This window comes from Arvicanthis niloticus, chromosome 27 (genome assembly GCF_011762505.2).
Source record: "Arvicanthis niloticus isolate mArvNil1 chromosome 27, mArvNil1.pat.X, whole genome shotgun sequence".
NCBI lineage: Eukaryota > Metazoa > Chordata > Mammalia > Rodentia > Muridae > Arvicanthis > Arvicanthis niloticus.
This window is the reverse complement of record NC_133435.1, coordinates 7,851,202-7,871,967: the sequence shown is the minus strand read 5'-3', so window position 1 is coordinate 7,871,967 and position 20,766 is coordinate 7,851,202. Positions and strand designations below refer to the sequence as shown.

Here is a 20,766-nt window from a genome sequence, read left to right as displayed (position 1 = left end):
GGTGTTGTGTGTTCAAATACCCTGGCCATCACAACAAGAATAAGCAAAGAAATCAGTCTACACAAATCTCATTTGGCGAACTAATGGATTTGCTGTAGATACCTTTAGAAGCATAGGTGAAATGTTGTTTATATGAGAGTACGCATCCATTTCTCTTTTTATCCAACATAATAATTTTATTTGAAATTTTAGTTATTGGTCTCTATCCCACTGTCTTCCTAGTCCTCTGGTTCTAGGCCAAGGTCTGCCTACTGACCCTTGTGACCACATTCCCAACTCCCTAAAAAGATGAAAGGAAACAAAAACAAACTACAAAAATACACAAGCAATATTTGTGTCATTTATATACTCCCTGGGGCATGGTCAAACTCCCAGTGGCCAGCCACTTGAAGAAAACTGAGACCTATCTCACCTGCACGTCTGCCAGAATCCAACTGTGGAGAACTACACTTCAACATTTTTATCACAAGTTTTAAGAGTTTTCCTCAATAGATTTTTTTCTTTTTTGGTCTGGGATATTACATTTTTGGGTGAGTAGGGTCTTTATAAACAACCTCAATATGAATGGCAGCTCTGGAAAGCTGTAATCCTGGGGTTGACTGCACAAATTGCAAGCAGCCCCACCTGCGAGTCTACTGTTCCCCACCATTAACTGCTTACATAACCTGCTGGTGGGTCCTTGAGTCTTATAAATTCCTGAACTGCCTTAGTCTTGTATATTGTTGTTTTCTTGACTTGCATGAGCACCGATTTTCTGTCTAGAAGGGAAATTTTCATTCAGAGACAAAAGCTGTGGAACATCTGGTTCCATGATGTCCTGTGTACTTGTTTTCTGGGAGAGAAGAAAACTGAGTAGTTTAAATGCCCAGTTCCAAAAGGTGCAAGTGTGAAAGTTTGTTGACGGAACTGAGCACAGAACATGGGTCCAGGCACCATGACTTTTGTCATCAATGCCATCCAAACACATAAGTAATCTGGGTTACCTCATCTCATGCAATCCATTTTATGATTCTAACTATATATAACAGTCCACTATAAACAATAAGACAATGGAAATCATAGAAATTAAAAGCACAACTCTTTTTAGCTATTTTATAAGTAGCAAGTGAAGGAGGTTTTCTAACTTTGCTCATAGCACATGGATGTGTAGTAGTTACTGTTTGATAGCCCCATGAGCTGTGTCAAGTTTTCTGTTTTGTTCTGTTTTATGTGTCTCTCTGGCTATATTTGTTCATAATTTCTATCAATATAAAAAATCTGCCACTCAAGTTTTTTAATTAAATGGAAACCATAACAGTCTCTAACAAACTACTGTATTGACATAATTTACAGCATAATGCCTAGCGGAAACATAAATGTCATAACTGCTGCACATTAATCTAGTAAAATGTATCTATTTATTCAGGATTTCCAGCTTTCACCAGACATTAAGATTAATCATTTGTAAGTCAACAAATCGCAGGGCCTCAGTTCATTTCGCGAATATGAAGAGTCCATTTAGAGCATAAGGCTATGGAATATGAGTGCATGGGGGAGAGTGAAGGAAGTTGAGCATGAGTTATGCACACGCCAAGGAAAAGGCACAGGCATCAAGGAAGTTCTGGACAAAACGTGTCCTTCTGTGCACTTCTCCTTCTAGCTCATTTCCAAATGCCCTCAAGACTTGTAACCTCTTCCAGCATTGTCTCTTCCTGAAGAATTTTGATGTGGATTACTGAATAAATGTGTTCAGCAGGGCCTAAGAAATATGACTAATGAAAGCAGAAATAATATAAGGATTGTATTATATCACAGAGACCCCCCCAGGCACTTTTTTTCTTTTCATTGTGACCCAAGATTAGGTCATTCAACTCAAAGGTCTAAGCTATGATCTAAATGTTTGAATCTCTACAAAATTCACATTAAATTCTAACTCCTGAGGGGACAGCATTAAAAGGTAAGATGTCTGGGGAGGCAGTAGGTCATAACTACTGTATGCTCATGACATTTTTAAACTAACAACCTCAGAAGAACCAAAATAGACTCTACTTCGTGAGTCCAGACAATATAAACTATCCATCACCCCCACACCCTAAGCTCACACCCCGCACACTATCCACATTGCCTGATGCTACTTATGCACCCTTGGAGAGAAATAGGCAGATTTAGCTACTATACTAGAAGGTACACATGGACAACATAGGGCCAAGAAAAGAGAGTTAGAAAATCACCGGGAGGGAAATAACAAACCAATGAAAGGCAGGACTCCTTTAGAGACTCTCACATCTCAGAGTCCTTTCTCCACCTGAGTCTAGAATGCTTGCCAATATGCTTATATACTTTCCTTTGAGATACTTTCCCATCTTAAAATCTTTAGCCAATGAATAAAAGAACCATCCTGCTAATGGCGTTCAAACTGGTAGATTTGGAATTGTAGCTGCAAAGAGTGGTTTTACTAATATATCTTCCCTTGTCTAAAGGAGTCTTAATGCTCCTCATTCTTCCTCTCTTCCCAAAGATCAGGAGTGTTCTGTCACTAGAGACCCCCTGGTAAGGGGATGAAAATATGTTTGAAATGCTTATTTGATCTCTGCTTTTCTCCCTTTCCTTCTCTTCATGAACTCTTTAGATATGGTCAGAGAGGAAAGAGCCAACTGTCTTCACGGGTGCTTCAACTGTGATGTGGACACTGATCCTATGTGAGTCATTTGACTAGATGCTGATTTTCTTTAGGAGTTACACGTTTTGGCCTATGAGATCCTTTCAAATCAAATGTATATTCACCTACATGGATAAAAGCCTTTGTTCAAATTCTTGTTCTGATACCTTCTTCTCAGTTCCAGGCAGCAGTAGCCTGCTACGGTGTGAACATTGTTTTTTGTTGTTGTTGTTGTTTGTTTGTTTGGTTGGTTGGTTTTTGGTTGGTTTTTTTGTTGTTGTTGTTCTTTGAGACAAGGTTTCTCTGTGTAGCCCTGGTTGTCCTGGGACTCACTCTGTAGACCAGGCTGGCCTCGAACTTAGAAATCCACATGCCTCTGCCTCCCAAGTGCTGGGATTAAAAGCGTTCGTCACCACTGTCCAGCATGAACATTGTTTATGACTCACCTAAAGGCTCAGGAATTAGGAGACTTGTCCCTCACATGGGGTATTGAGATGCAGAAAAGTTAAGGAGAAGGTCCTAGTGAAACAGAGTTAACCCTTAGTGACTCACTCCATGAAGGATTCATTCTGGCTTTATTTATTACAGGTGTGGTAGTACAAAGTGATTTTACCCCATTCCCCTAGACATGGCTGTACTATGTTGTTTTCTTTTCCAGTTTACCATGTTCTGACCAAGCTAGGACTCCTTCACCACTACTGGTAGTGTTGCAACATATTTTAGACTCTTGGAACTCCAAACTAAGTAGGCTACTTTTCTTTATAAAGCACTTAGCCTCAGGCATTTTGTTATAGCAACACAAGGTTGAAAAACTCTGAGCCCCAATAAGCTTCTGAATTTAAGTGCTTCAGTTTCAGCACAGTCTCTACCAAGAGCTTTAATCAGGAAAACCATGCTACATAAGCATTCTATCAGTGGACCATAAAGCTTTGCACTCCATCCATTCTTTTACACTATAATATGTTACTTGCCTTTAAATCTCCAGGAAAGGTCTAATGCCTCTGTATGACCAGATAAGCTCCTAATGGCAGATGGGAAGCTGAGAGATGAGAATTACCTGAAGCTGAAGCTTATATGAGAGCTATCTGCTTTATGCAGCCTTAAACAAGAGAGATGTCTTCTAAAGCAGAGGGAAAGATGATAACTGAGGCCTAACATTGTCCTTGATCTTCATACGTGCATCTTGGTGTACACGTGCACACACAAACACACATACACAAGGGTGGTGATGGCAGGGGGTGAATCAGAATTATTCCAGGTTATCCTAAGATTATTCTAGTATGTTCTATTCTACACATTTGAGTTTCTGAAGTGGAGTTTAAGAAGCATTTTGCAATGGGGAAGGAGCCCCTTTTGTCTTTCTGCAGATCTGCCCATATGTTATTCCATGCGGACCCCTTCCTTGCTGGAGAATTTTTGTTTTTCTTACTCTGCAAAGAGAAGGAAAAACCTGAAAACTTTGACATAAGGTCTTTAAATTTTACTACTCTGCTTTCTTCTCCTTAAAAGTTACATTCTGTTAACATACGAAGAAACTGATTTAACCATGACACTTTTGTACAAACATACCAGTGCATATGGTTCTTAATCATGCCCACTCTTTTTTTTCTGACTATGTAAACTGAATAACCATTAACACCGTTTAGTAAACACACATGGCTGTGTGAGGCCATATTCTTTGACCTACATGAACATTTAACATCTGTTTTGCCTAATTTAAGAGGATTAGCATAGTTTGTGAGATGATTGAAAGCCAACTTACGATTGTACCAGACAATTCTGGTGCTTTACCTTTCTTTGCACCCTGTGACAGAGAAGAACAAGGTGACGGCCAGCTCCTATCAAAGCCAGACGTAGCACTCAGTGCTCTTCTTTCTATTCTGGTTTCCTCAAAATGTTCCACTTTGCATTTTTACAGAAGTCATTTGTAGAAGCCTATTAGAAAGCTATATTTAAAACAAACTTCTGACCATGCTGAAGAGATTCACAGAATAGAATCAAATAAGTGCATGAAAAGACTATTTATGATCTAGTCAAAGCTGTTACTTCAAAAGAGTTTCCTTGGCTGACATCCAAAAACTGAATAGATTCTTGCTTACTAAGCTCCACTAAACACACACACACACACACACACACACACACACACACACCACTTACAAACGATACCCATACATACATCAAACACAATACATACTGAAGATACATACAACACCCAGCATACTCATTGAACAAAGACCAACACACCCAACAAGTAACACATACACACACACCATATACAACATACATCACACATCCAGAACACACACTAAATGGTAGTATATATAACAGACACATATACACACATTTTAGTATGTTTCTTTTATAACTCATTGTCACTCTTTTGACCACAAACATTTCTTAATATTAATGTTCTATCATATTATATTTAGACCTTTATTTCATACTCTACTTTTGTCTCTGTCTCCTCATTTCAATTCAATGCATAAGGCAGAGGCAGCTTCTATTGTCCATCATGCTGGATCACCTAATCCAATCCAATCTGTCTGTTCTGACTTCTGCCTGTAATCAGTTTCATTTTCTCATTTGGTAACTATCTCCAACTGCTATTATTAAGAAATAAAAAAAATGCAGTTAAAACATCTTGCTATTGCTCTGTAGAGTTTGGCTCTAGATCCAAAAAAAATTGAAGGGGCATTGTATAATCCATGCAAATTAAAGAATATTGAAATTATTTTACACAATTATCCTTTATACCAGGTCTGAACATTCATTGCACAAAATACAGAGAATATTCTGAGAAACTCTCCTGATTCTATGCCTGAGCAATTCTAGCGCCTTAGAATCACTCCTCAGAATATCAAATATCACCCCTTAATTTTCTGTAGATCAAGTAGTTTATTCACACCTGTGGTTTAGAAGTCTAAGTTGGCTACACGTGATAGATGTAGCTGTTTAAGACAGCAGTTGCATGTAGTGTGAACACTGGCAAATTCTGTCTTCTGTGCTAGAATTGTTGCTATAGTCCCTGTGACAGGACTTTTTGACCGTATAAATTTGGAGTTTGTATTTCACTAAGAAAGTATTGTTGTGAAATTATATTTATGAGTGCTACGCTAACCAAAGTGTTCCATCTTTCAGTATACAAGAACAGTTGTTTGCTATTATTCAATATGCAAAGGCCAAGTTTTCCTGCATGTCCCATGTAAAGATTGTAAATTAAAACAAAGTACCAAGTGTCTACAAAGGCATGCCACATGCTTATAGCACACCCATCTACAATATACCTTTTGCCTGCCCCCTAGCTACATCTCACAAAACAACTTTTACTTGCTGGCTAGGAAGAACAAATATCAACTCAATGGAGTCTTTGTAGAAGGAAACGTTTTCTTTGAGGTTACTGTTTATCCAAAGGAAGACAAAAGAGGTTTTAATATTCTCTGGGGATAGAACTTCAGACAGTTGTGAGTCACCTGACATGCATGCTGGGAGCCAAACTTTTGTCCATTGCAAGAGCACAAGCATCATTAAGCACTGAGATATCTTTCCAGCCCCACCCCTAGTTCTGACTTTAGAACTCCTGTAAACATCAGGTGACTCATTTATTTAGCATGTCTCCTAGCCATCTCTTCTTTGACATGAATATTTTTTTTATCTTTCTCACCTTGACATTATACAGGTTCACATGATGTAACTGAGCTTGGAACTGTACATAACACCAAAGGTATGTTAGCATGGAAGATGCAGCTTAGCACCAAACATGACAACATAGCTATGGTAACATGAAAGGCACAGCCTGGGCATGGAACATAACACCATTGCCATGTAACCATAGAAAATGCAAAGCAAGTCTAGATTCCCTCTGTTCTAGCTATTAAGTAACTGAATCAGTTAGCCATGTCGGGGAAGGCCTTTGCCTGTACTGACTTACAATGAAGTCAAGAAACAGCCTTTGACAACTTAAATTGCTAATGGGGTTTTTTCTCTTCAAAAGTATTGGAATTGTTTTTTAACCTATTCCCTCGGTTTCTACTCTATTCAGTATATTCACCACAAAGCAATAAAGATGATCTTATAGTTAGACATGGTGGTTTATACCCTACAATTCTAGAGGTCTAGAATTTTGATAGCAATATCATGAGCTTCCCATTAGCCTGAGGTACACAGCAAGCACATGACTCAAGTAAAGCAGCAACCAAACAGACAGGCAGTCTGTCCATATGCATCATACACTGCCCCCCTCCTGCTCTGAATGTGTGCAAGCTCCTGGGTTGCAAATCTACTTTGTTACCTCTGATACATTCCAGCTCTCAAAAGAATGCCTCTGGATGGACACTGCCTTTGTGTCAGAAAGTTAATTTTTATGTTGTTGTTTCTGTTGAGTGACATGTGACTCATTTATCAGTTTCTGTTTGAACCCTTTAAAAACATCATTAAAGCCAATGGATTCTCTGATGTGCAATGTCTCTGCTGCTCTAGATCAAAATCAAAAGAATTGTATAGATAAACTTTATTGGATAGAAAATTAGTTAATAACTACTAGAAATGAATAGAGGTGAATAGTCTATGAATGTCTCATATGTGGGAGCAAAAAATAAAAAGAGGTATTTGTAGAGTTTAGTGTTTGATGTCATTAACAGTTTCACAAAACTGCATCCGTAGTATGATGCCAATACTAAACTGCTCATTGTATATGTTTGGTATACTACACTGGCCACTCTCCTGCAAAGACAGACGTCTGTGTGTGCATTCAGACCTTTAAGTAGTAATCATACATGACATCTAAGGAACATAAACTTGTTTATTTCTCCACTGATTACTCTGCAGACAGTCTTTATCCACAAGGTTGTTCTTTCTCCTTCATATCAGACTTTCCTCATCTGTATGATGTCATTTCCTTCTACAGCATTCTGACACCTGCTGTCCCTGCCAGCCCACCATAAGCATTTTTCTTAGAAACTCATGTTTCTTTCCTATGCTTATAAGAGTTTTCCTTAGAAACTGACTCGCCATGACCTTTCCTTGCCTTCCTACAGAAAACAGCATCCTGTGACTGGGCCACATGGCACCCCGACTCTTCTTTTATTTTCTTTCTTTATGGAAATTATCTCCTTTAGATCTTATATTACTTACACACACACACACGCACACACACACACACACATATATATTTGCATACATGTATACATGTTCCCTAAGGGTAGAGATGTGATTTGTACATTGCTATGTTCTTAATGCCTTGAACAAAACATAGTAGATGTTAACAAATGTTTGTAAGTGTAATAGATATATAAATGAATTATTTCAAAAAATTTGAGGATTAAAAATGAGAGTATTTGTATAGTATTTCATTTGTATCTGTGTGCATGTATGTATGACTACATGAGTTTGAATTTGTGTGCTCCACGTGTGATCAGATGCCTGAGGCCAAAGGGCATGAGATCCCCTGAAACTGGAATAACAGGCAGGCATGATGTGCCAGGTACATGTGTACTCGGAACCAAATCCTCATCCTCTGGGAGAGCACTAAGCACATTTAACCCCCAAGCCTTCACTCCAACTCTTGTATGTGTTATTTTTATTTTACTAATTTTCATCCCCATTACAATCTTCAATGCACTGTGCAAAATATGTGCTTCTCTGATAGCCTTTATCAATGGTTATGATAGCTCTTAGAGGGCAGAATGGACAATAACTGAAAAAAAAATGTTGCATGCTGAGTTTTATAGATTCCTATTTTTTTTATATATATATATATAAAGGTCAATTTCTTCAGGGTTATTATGGAACTTATAAGAATCCCGGAGCCAGACTGAAATAGTTCTAAATTTAGGCATTAAACAATAATAGCTCTAGGCTAGAAAAGCACTGCCAGCCAGTGACTGTCTCTGAATTAGAGGGTGAAGGAGAAAGGCTCACCGCTGGCTGTTTTCTAGAGTGCTCTTTCAGCAGTGGCTGCTGAGGGAAAAATAGAGGGCAGCAGCTGACATCCGCTGACATGACCATGTGACAGATTGAATGACTCCGATCTTACCATTTTCTCGCTTTCCTTACTTTTTTGGATTTCTACTTCCTTTAGTATTTTTTCTATGTCGTTTTCACAATGCCCCAAAATAAACTGAAGTAACTGTCTTTCTTTAACTCGGGACATGTCTATGCCTCCCGGGAAACTGAGCTGTGTTTCTAGCATTCAAAGGCATTACGATGGTTAGATAAGGGACCCAATGTTACTCCATCAGTTTGGCTATGTTCTGAGTAAAAAATATTAAATTATATATCTCTTAACCCAAGAAAGGACTTTAAATGCCTTATGTTTATTAAATTACAAATAACTATGTGTATGTATCGCAGCAAGCACTGTCCCAATTCTGTGCATGACACACCCAAGAGCACAAACCACCTCTGCTTATAGAGCAGATACCACATATTTTTACATAAACAAGAATATTACAATCATTATATATGTAATATAATGGAGTAATAAATAAAATAATTATATAGTTATATAAAATATAAAATAAAAGGTAAAATAATAAAATAAAAATATTAATAATAACAAAATAGAAAGAGCATCACCTACAACCCTCTTTCTCTCCGGCCTGGACCACTCAGGTGGTTTCATCTCACATCAGACCAAAGCTATAGCCTCATGTGTCACACATCAGCGACAAACTCATCCCAGTGGAAACTAATGTCCAGACCTTATGGATAGGGACATAGGGAACATTTAAAGGCAATTTAGGAAACCTACACTATATAACTGCACAAAACAATGAAGTTGATACATTTTCAGTGGCTTAAATATTAGAATAGCTGAATTTCTGCCAAAGATCTAAGGTAAATCAAAGAACAATGTGGAAAACATAAATGTGTTTCTTTCTCCCAATTAGTTATACATGATTTAATTTATACACAAAGAATTAACAGTATACAGATTCTAAAAACCTTATGTATTTTGTTTCAAAATTATAGACAGCAGGACTTTCCCTGCATGTTGTTTTGTATCTCAGTTTTGTAGGCTTCCTTGGGGGCTAGAGCTAGGTGAATAAAATTCTCTACACACTTCATAGTCTGGATAGAGAAGAAACCAATGGGATGCAGCCATTTACTCACAAATGACTAAAATGTCTACACAGGGCAGCCCTGCTCCTTCTGTGCTTCTGGTAAATAATGTGAGAGCCCGTTCATCAATAGTTACATTCACATTAGTATTGTTGTGTTTGAAATGTAACTCTCCTCGAACAGTGATGTTGTCACCATTCATAGACAAGTATTACAGGACAGGATTAACTATGAGTCTCCTGAGCACTACTTTGAGACAAAGAAATTTGACTTAGATGAACAATTTAAAGAGTGATCACCACAATGACAGAATTCTTTAACATATACTTCTCATGCCTGTTCGATACCGAAGTGAAAAATCATTTTCAATAAATGTAAATGAAAACACATTCAGCTGACCTCATACGTTAACTTTCTGTATAATCTTTATTAAACCAAAACACACACTTGCAATCATCTCTTCAGACTCTGAACTACTTTGTTGGTTGATGAGTTAATTTTATTTCACCCCAGGAATGGTGACAATTATACATGACTTTTAATATGGTCTTTGCTGTTAAGATACAAACAGTAGAGTGCATTTGATTCAGGTGATCTAGCTCTTACCCCTACCTCCCACCCTGCCAACAAGGAGAAATTAAATTGTTTGTTGGATAATTACATTTCTGATCCCACCAGAGCATAGCTGATAAAGTCAGCTTGAATGGTCACAGTGAGGTAGGTCCTGCTATCATCAGGACTTCCCAGGGGGCTAATACAATGTGCTAATGCATAGTTTTAAAATGATCAGGAAGAAGCCTTAATCCATTTTTCTTTCTAAATTCCAATAGGCCAGTCAGAGTTATTGGGCACCTGTTTGCTGTAGCTCCTTTGTTTCTGTTTTCCTTTATAAGCTCTGACAATGACAAAGGTTTTCATGCATTACCACACCACTGCCAAGGAAGACAGTATTTGTATAAGCTTATCAGTGACAGGCATTCTCTGTTCACCAGTGGATCATCGGCTTGGCAGAGGAAACAAACTGTCTCCTTTTCAATAAAATGGATTTATCCCAAGAAGGAGAATAGGGTTAAGGGAGCAAGAAAGTGCTTTTGTTGTTGTCCTTGTTGTTATTTTTAAACCAATGCAGCTTACAGAAGCATCTGCAAGTGACTGAAAAGGTACCTGCAGGGACTTATGTGAGAATTGAAGGACGGTCATTGTAGCTGATCAGCTGGACTTCCCTTCTCATCCGGTATGTTCAAAAGCCTTGCTATGGGAGACAGCCCACACATTGTATGTCCACTAGTTTCTATCAGCCTAGGAGCAAACTCACAGGACACAAAACATTAAAGGGAAGAAAAGAGTCCTTGTAGAATCTTGTGTATGGCAGCAATCTTAAGTATGTGAGAATGGTTGTTGGTCTCATAAAGCTGCAATTATTGGAGGAATAAGTATCTTTATCATAAACTAACACCACAATGTACATGCTAAGCAGACATTACCTATGAAAACATCTGTGTCACCAAAAACGTATAATTTATGTTATATAAAAAGGAACCTTTCTGTGATGAGTACTATTACAATATCCTGTCAGGTTAAGTATTTATAAGTGAATGAGCATAATTCTTAGCGATTATCCAAGAGAACTAAGACGACCGAGGAGCCCATTGGCCAGGATATTTTGTATAACACACAGAATCAATTCACGCTTTTTATTTTGTTGTTGCTCATTCAGACATGGAGAATAAATAAAGAGTAATTTTTAAGAGCTGCCATAAGTCAGGAAAGTTCCTCATTATATTAATATAAATAAGCATGAACTCCGCTGTTATTTCCTATTACTATTTCTGCATTTACTTGGAGAATGACATGTCCTGTGAGAATCATTTTTAAATTGATCAATAATATGGAGCATTTTACTCCAATAGAGGTGAATGTATTCATGACTCTCTCTCTTCTCTCTCTCTCATTCTCTCTCTGTATAAATATATCTTTAAAATTATACTATAATAATTATGACTTCCTCTCAAAATGCTTTTAATAAACTATTATGAAAATATTAGATCTTTCTGAAGTTAATTAATTTAGTGTTGAAGAAAATAATGTACTGACATTTAAAACTTTTCTTTTACACACAGTTAGTAAGCTTTAGGTATTATCCTCTCATTGGCTACTATTTCAAAAATAAGAATACAGAGAAATACCCACCAGTCTTAACTGTTAACTCTAAACAGAACTGTTACTACTAAACTTGTCCTAAAAGTAAGTAAGTACGTAGTAGATCTAGGAATGAGGACTTTGTGTTCCATTGCTGGGTGCATACACATTATATGCTTCTCGACTCTTCTGTTTTAAAAGGTTATTCTCTTTTCCCATTCGTAGGTTCTGTATTTGCCCCAAAATATTTGCTCTGACCCATAAGGCTTTGGCAAACAGAACAACAAGACTTGGAAAAGCTTGGAAGCTAGTTTGCTACTGAAGACCTTGCCACCACATGCACCAAAAAAAGAACACGTAGAGCTAGAAGGTACTACACACGCTTCTCTGGGAGAAAAGATACCAGCAGTCTTACCAAGCTCTGAATCCTGAGAGGTACAATACCAACCTGTCAGACAGGATGTACCTGATGCTACCACAGTGGCATGGCAGTAACATCTGTAACTAGTCATTTTCTGGTTGAATGTGGGGCTTTCTCCAGAAAAGAAGTTTCATTCCTTATATTGAAAAAAACACTCAAATGTCCTCAGATAAAGAATGAGGCTTTAGCGAGATCTGGTATCCTTTTGGCAAATGCCAGTGGGATCAAAACGCTTTCTGAATGTGCAGATTTACACCTAAAGGTCAGTGTTGCTCTCAGCCTTGCTTAGAGAAGCTTCTGTTTGTAGTTGATGGTGGTTAATATAGAGAGGTACAAATGGTCAAAATGCTAAACATAATGTGAAATTTATTGTTCTAAATCAGACATATATATCACCTCTCCAAGGGTCAGGCAAGAATGGAGAAGCCTATGTATGGGGAGCAATTCTGTGAAACTCCATTTCTGGGCGTGACATTTCTGTTAGACTCATGAATTTCTGGCAGCTGTGGTTATCTGGGCGAGATATGCACATGATACAGACGACAGAAGAGTTCCATGTACTTGGTTAAGTTCTATCACTAATAGGTGTTTCAGACTTAAACATACACAAGGGATGTATGGCTCTGCTATGTACACTTTTCCTAATTTTCTTCTTTTCTGTTCTGTGTCTTCTCCTATCACATGCCTTTTGTACTTTCTGGTGAAGACAAGGAGATATAATTACTGAGGCACATATCACATATGCAAACTGTCCTTACTAAAAGTTAATTTTGTTGAGTCACTCATGTCTGAAGTGTCTCAAAAAAAAAAAAAAAAAAAAAAGACAGCTTGAAATAATCAAGATGTGAAAGGCATTTTTCAAGGTTTCCTATACTCTGATCTTTCACAGTCACAGTTCGTGATGGAGACTGCTAAGAAACTTTATGACTGTTTTCTTAGATTTCACACAACGTTCATTTTATCGTGTTTCTGATTCTATCCACAATAAAAAAGTAAATTTGTGTTTCTCCCAAGCTCCCTTTTATACCACAGATTATTCAGTGATGAAAGGTTTGAAGCTGATACCTCAGATTCAGATGATACATAGTCCCATAGATAACTAAAATGTATGTAATGTCAATGAGAAAAAAATCACATTTACCTCATTGGGAAAAGTTCCCAAGTGGATTTCTCACTTAGGCAAAGGAAAACATAAGTCACACCTCCTTAAGGACAGAGCATTCACACAAACTATTTGATATTCATCTACAGAAAGATTCCTCCACTTGCCTGGTACATTACTTATTTAACATTTTATATACCCCAAGGTAGACTCATGAGAATTTATTTTCTTCTTTCTGCTATAAGTGTCATGATTTTGAATTTAATCTGTGGCTGAAAGATGTCATTTCTAATTTGAGGACCCTTTTTGGTTTGTGTCATACTATCCTTAATATGTTTCATTCTAAAATTTAAAAAAATTAAAGTATGTGTGTGTGTGTGTGTGCACGCGCGCGTGTGTGCGTGCATATGTGTGTGTGTGTGTGTGCATCACCTGTGGATAAAAGTAGGCACCTCGAGGAAGGTCAGAGGACAGCCCTGGGTGCCCGTGCTCAAGTCCATCTTATTTGGCACAGGGTCTTTTGTTGCCAGCGCCTATGCCAGGTTAAGTGATTCCTAGTTTTCAGGGTCCCCCTATTCCTCTCATCTTGCCACAGGGGAACTAGACTTACAGACTAGTGGTCAGGTGTCCAGCTTTTTGTGTGTTCTTGGAAATCTGAACTCAAATACAGCAAACATTTATCTGCTGAATCGTCTCCTGGAGGGCCCTTCCTTATGTTTTTTTCTCTCTCTCTTTTTAAGTAGTTTTATTTGCCCTAGTACTTCCGTGTTTTGGGGCACCATAAGATACTCTCAAATGATTTATATAAGACATTTCCTGCTGCAGTCCTGTAATCAGTCATTTCTGAAATATCCCTTGTTCCTTCAAGAGCAAACTTAATAAAAAGAAAGATCTTGACACTTTATGTGCTATTTCTACAGGGATACACTGCATAGTGTCTTCTAGAAGGACTGAAATACAGCAACTCTCTATAGCTCTATCTGTATTTGTGTATAGAAGCATTTGTGTTTTCAACATATATGAACTTATATGAACATAGCAATGCCTTCAACAGCTCTAAAACAATGTCACACAGCTGACTCTGATAAAAAACGAAAACCAAACCAAACCAAACCAAACCAAACAAAACAAAAGAAAAAAACCCTTCCACACCTATAGACATAAGCATGGCTCAATCATTTGCCAATTCTGACTTAGTTCCTTGGGTACAGCTTACATGATATTAGCACTTCACATTGGGAAACAACATAAACAGAGAACTGTGCAGAAGCACAATACATTGGTTGCCTTAGTTTTATAGCTCATTTTCAACATTTTTCAATGTAACACTGCCCTCAACTGAAGTTACCTTTTAAATAGGTAATATGTGATTTGATTCCTTGTCATAGTCTAGAAACAGTTTAGGGACCCCATGACTTCCTAAATTATTTTTTTAATTTAATTTGCATATATTAATGTTCACTCTATATTTATATTCTCTATGGTTTTGATAACCATATCATACAGTGATTTAGTATCTGAACCATAGAGATTGCTTTCTCATGGACTTCAAATTGATAATTGCTTCATTTTTGCCTCTGATCCCCTGCTCAGCCTCTCTCCTGATGATCACTATTCTATTTACACCATTTTCCTTCTCAGGAATGTAAACAGAACCATATGGTGCATGCTATCTGCAGAGTAGCTTCTTCCACTTAGCAGTGTGCATGCAAAGTCATAAGTCTATGAAATTTGCACCTCATTTCTTTTATCACTGAATAGTGTTCCATTATTTAGGTAGCCCACTGTTCATTCATTCATTTATGTAAGACAACTTTCTTATAGTTTCCTCTTAGGGGTCATTAGTATTGTTAGTGCTGTTATTGAGAAAATTTTTCTTGTAGCTCAGTCTGGTCTCAAGCCCACTATGTAGCCCAAGACAACCTTGAACTTCTGATCTCCCTCCCTCTACATCCTAGGTACTGGGATTATGGATATATATTATCATATGCAGTTCGTGTTGTACTGGCATCAAATCCAGGGCTTTCTACATGCTGAGTTCATACACTCCCACCTGAAAAACATGCCTCTCCTTCCAATTCATTAAAGTTTAATTGTATAAAATTATTATTATAAACTTGGAGATAAGGCATCATTATTATTTAATTATTAATTTATATGAATAATAGTCTTATATACTGGTATATATGAATTTTCTTTTATTTTTTGATTTATATATAATTACTTTCCATATTTTCAAACCAGCCAAATGAACACCTGGTGAAGAAGACAGGACTCGCTTGGTCCTAGGGAAAGAACATTTGGATTTGCAACAAATTGTGAGGTTCTTTTAAATGATGGAGCCATTTTTTTAAGTTCATTGAGAATAGGTGGGCAATAAGCCTGAATTGTACCCGCATTTTTAGTTGATTTTTATGCTAATTTGGAACACATTACTGTATCTGGCTCCACTTGCAGGTCTGATTTCAATATAAGGGCATGAGTCCCATAAAATATCCTTCAGCTAGAAACAGCCAAGGCTGAGCTGTATAAGAGCTCTTTCATATTTCTCAAGGAAGCATACCCAGGATTTTCTAGCCACTTGGAAAGTGATGCATGAAGCAAAACTTTTGGGGTTCAATTCGTCGGTTTAGTTATTCTTTCTGATTCAAGGAACACCAATCGCCTTAAACGCACACTTGGCATATAGCTTCATCTCCTTCACCTCTGTTTTAGCAATCAATGTGTTAAGCGTTGCCCACAGTGACACTTGTATCTAAACAAGAACACTAAAAAAAAAAACAAGACAAGAGAGGATAAAACAGTAAAATAAATATAAGAAATGATTAAATATCAAAAAGACTTCAGATAGAAGCATCCCTGAACACAATCCTTTCAGGTAGCTGAGTAGGTTAGTTTTTACTAAGCAGGTGTCTACAGGGAGATTAAATTAACTTAGTATAAAGTACCTGCTATATTTGCTCCATATTAAATGCAAATATGGTGGGGTAGTTCAAATGCCTTCCAGTGTTTCATTTATTTTACTGTCAATGACAACTTGATACATATAAGAACATGAGAGTTAGAAATCACAGACCTCAAGCATAACATGGTATAGTTGGATGACCTCAAACACAGGGTACAGCTTAACTGAAGGAAGTATTTACTCAGAAAACTCCCTTGGTGGGTGAGTTCAAGAGAAAGGAACTTTGACTATTATTTCTGACTTTACCGTTGTTAACTTACACATGAAAACAACAGCTCACAGAACAAACAGACAAGGGTCCTGAGAAGACATGGGAAAACATTGAATTCAGCACAGCAAGTAAGACTCCACAGACAGAACCAGGTAGAAACAGCTTTCTGAACACTCATTTTTTATGTGATCATGATATTTATGAACTATGCTTTTTATTTCATGACCAGTATCTTTGATATACATTTTTCAAGATTCCACACGGGCCTCTCCCAGCATTTTATATTTACACTGGCTTCTTTACATGAGCTGTTTAATAAACAATGTTTACAATGATATCACTGATACATGAATAATTAATATGTGGTTGTTTTGCTGCTAATTAATTACTGGTGTTGGGATGAGAGGCTTCTTTATATACATTTCAGAAATATGTACACATATTCAAGTGTACTTAATGATTCTACCTTGGCACATACTGATTTATGGAAGTGAAATGTCAAATTTATCTCTCCACATACAGAAATGGCTTCAGATTTCAAGCTAGCACATTTGGAGCACTTTCTGATTGAGACCTAGGGTGTTAAAATAGTCACATACTGTGTGTATTCATGGGAAGTGTTGCACAGATGGAGAACTGGTGACAAGACTAAAAGCTATTGTGTTATTGCTAGGAAAACCGTAGCTCAATGACTGTAAGGGGAGGTTATATTTACTTCACAGTAAGTTTGATCTTCTGCCTGCCCTGTTTGACAGTTTGTACATTTCTTCAGGTAACACTCTAACATACAAAACGTAATCATGTTAGAAAAACATATTTGATTCTTTGATACAAAAAAAACCAATCTATGGTGTCAATGAGATACTTTCATCACATAGTGAGTGCATGGAGTACATGAAAAATGAATGTTGTGTATAAGGCTATATAATCCACAGTTTATACACCAAAGAGTACATATGTATGTTACACAAACAATATTTGCATAAATACTAATTCTTCTCAACCTGTATTTGTAATAATTAGACATTAGAAATATGTTTATAATTAATTTAAAAATTACTCTAAAATGACAGCAGTCACATGATTTCAGACTTACACTATATAAGCCAACCAAACTTTATTTATAGTAAAAGCACTGAGCTTAATTTGATCAACTTCTCAATATAATGTGCTTTGCACTGAAATCATAATACTTGATTTCTACACACTCTTAAAATAAATAAGCCTGTGTGGTTCGATTTTTATTATGAAGATATTATTGTTCAAAATAAAAATTTTTATAATTAAAAATCTTATATGTTTTCAACAACAGATCAAAACAACACAAAGTCAAAGAGCTGTGATAAATAGATAAATCTGTTAATATGTGCTTTAAAAATGTTATATAGTGCGCCGCCGACACATAGGTAGAGTACTCAGTGAGTACAGGCAATTGTCACCAAACCCCTGATGACCTGCATTTGGACAGTAGGACCCACAGAATGAAGGGAGAAGACAAATTTCTGAAGAATTGTTTTCAGATCTCCACATGCAGACTGTTGTAAACACACACACACACACACACACACACACGAGAGAGAGAGAGAGAGAGAGAGAGAGAGAGAGAGAGAGAGAGAGAGAGAGAGAGAGGAAGAGAGAGAGTTTTCTTAACTGAGACTTAATAACAACCAAATAATTATTTATGCATTTTACCTGAAAGACACTGGGTGACAGACAGGAACAGAATTAGTCTCCAAGAGAAAGCCATGCTTGGTCACTGGACTCTTCTGGATCCCCGAGTGGTGATTACCACTGATGTTTCCTCATTGATGAAAATCCTGGTGAGATAGACACAGATTTCAAAAACAGAGAAAGCCCCCTTCCCCTGAAAAATCTCATATCATTACACACAACTTTAAGTGCACAGGTTACATACATAGAGCATTTCTATTGTCTTAGTTATGATCTTTTTTTTTTTAACTTCTGTGAAAAAACACCATGACAAAAAGCAACATGAGGGAAAGGATTTATTTCGTCTTATAACTTACATCTTAAAACTTCATCATCTGGGAAAATCAGGGCAGAAAGTCATGACAGAGACCTGGAAGCAGGAGCTAATGCAGAAGCAATGAGGAAATCCTATTTTCTGACTTAACCCATGGCTTGCCCCACCCTATTTCTTATAACCTCCTGAACAATCTGCCCATGGTGGCACTGGCCACAGTGAACTGGCTTCTCACATGTCAACCATCAGTCAAGAAAATGGACCACAGACTTGCACACAGGCCTATTTGGTAGAGAATTTTTCTCAACTGAGGGTTCCAATTTCATAATGACTCCAGCTTGTGTCATGGTGACATAAAAGTAGCCAGCATACCTAATGGTGATATCAAAATAAATTCTGCTCCCATTCAGTTAATATGCAACATGGAACTTCAGACAGTGGATAAACTGTCTGTATTTGCTTCTGTTGAATATTCTCTTGCAGACCATAAAACCATCAGGGTCTCTAAGAGGTGAGTTTTCCTCACAGAACATGTATAATTATTTATTACACTAGACAAATTATTTGACTTGAAACACAGGAGTGAAGCACAGGTTTCATTAATGTGCACCCCTGTTCTAGAAAGAAACTAATGATCAGTTAGCCAAGAGATTTTACACACCATGCCTGGAGCACATGGAATCCTCCACAGGGGACAGTCCCATTTAATTATTAATATCAACTGCCTTTGTTGATAACTCTAGTGATTATCTGTAGTGTGTTACAGTTCCCTCCTTCGGTGTTTAATATCTCACAGCATCTTTTGCTAGCCAGAACCTGAGGGAAATAAGGATTTTCATGAATATTTAATATTTTTGTAATGCTATTTTTATAACAATAAGCAGAATAGCACATTGATATCTCTCAGTTTCTGTTTCTGCCCTGAAAGTCAGAATAAACATGAAAGGAACGTAAAGCTCTAATGCCAAACAGTCTTCAAAACTTGACCAGTATGCCTTTCACATTCTTATTTTATATTAGGCTGCAAATTTCAAGTGTCAGCCATGATTTTTCTGGCCAAGTCTCCATTAGGTTAAGAGGCAGTTGCATAGGGCTTTGATGGTTTATACGTAATTGTTTTCTTGATGTAGGTTTTCATTATGGACTTTGAGTTTGAGGTTGTCTCTATCTTTTGGGAAATATCTTCAAATATAGACATGCATTTCCCACTAACAGGGTTATAATTTAATAGAGAGAAATGAAAGAATAGAATCTCTTGCTAATTTTCTCTCTGAAACAGTTACTTCTTATTTTACTTATATTTTGAAGTCCAAACTTAATTAGGAATCAAAATAAGAAGAAAGTTAAATGTGAATAATCATGGATTGATTTATACTTGACTTCGAAGATAAAAGGAACCTTCCATCATCTTTTTACAAGTAAATATCATAATTAAGTAAAACATTAAGTAGACAGTAAAGAAGACATAGGTAACTTTTAACATTTAAAACCATTTTATTGTTTAATTACTATTTCAATAATAGATAATATTGTTTCCAAAAAACTTAATAGATCACAACGATGGGAGAATGGAATGGAAATCACTGGTATTTCAACAATTATTCATGAAGGTTATACTCTTGAATTGTCACACTTATTTCGTGATACAATTGACTTTCTGTTTTTGAGAAGGCGACCAGTTTTGCTGAATTGATTTCAGATCTTCCAGGTCCTCAAATTGCTCATATCAATGTTCTAACATCCTCTATTTTTTTTTACTATTCATTTTTAACAAAGACAAATGGTACTGCAGAATCTACAGGCTGCCCCCTGGCAATGTACATGGGAAACCCTTTACTAACATGTCTACACACAAAACATAAAAGGAAAAACATTTAAAATCCAAAATAGTAGGAAACCATAGTGTTGTGTATAAAGTATTATTACACTCTCTTTCCTATAAAATGTGAATTTGATGACAAATGAATTCATTTTATATTAAAGGGTCTTTTCTTCTAATAAAGTGTGTGTGTGCTCTTTATGAAGGAGGAATATTTGATTCATGGGACTAAAAAACATTAAAATCATAGTTCTTTAAAATGCTTTCTTTAAGAGGTATCTAACTTGACTCCTTCCTATTTTCTTTTCTTGATTATGCTTTCTTTGTGTTTGAGGAAAGTTAAAAGTGTAATAAACTGTAAGGTTCTAAAAATGTAAAGCATTTACAAGATTTTTTTCTTAAAAACAATTATCTTATGACTTAAACTC

The 20,766-nt window shown here is 36.8% G+C and overlaps 1 protein-coding gene across 1 annotated transcript in view; it reads right to left on the bottom strand.

The window, feature by feature from the left end:
* Positions 1-20,766, bottom strand: part of Cntn5 (contactin 5) — a 1,035,258-nt gene that overhangs the window by 584,745 nt on the left and 429,747 nt on the right. Inside the window, exon 3 of the mRNA XM_076926087.1 lies at positions 18,228-18,352. Coding sequence (XP_076782202.1) covers positions 18,228-18,282 — 55 coding nt within the window. The 5' untranslated portion in view covers positions 18,283-18,352. The remainder of the gene's footprint in view (positions 1-18,227; positions 18,353-20,766) is intronic.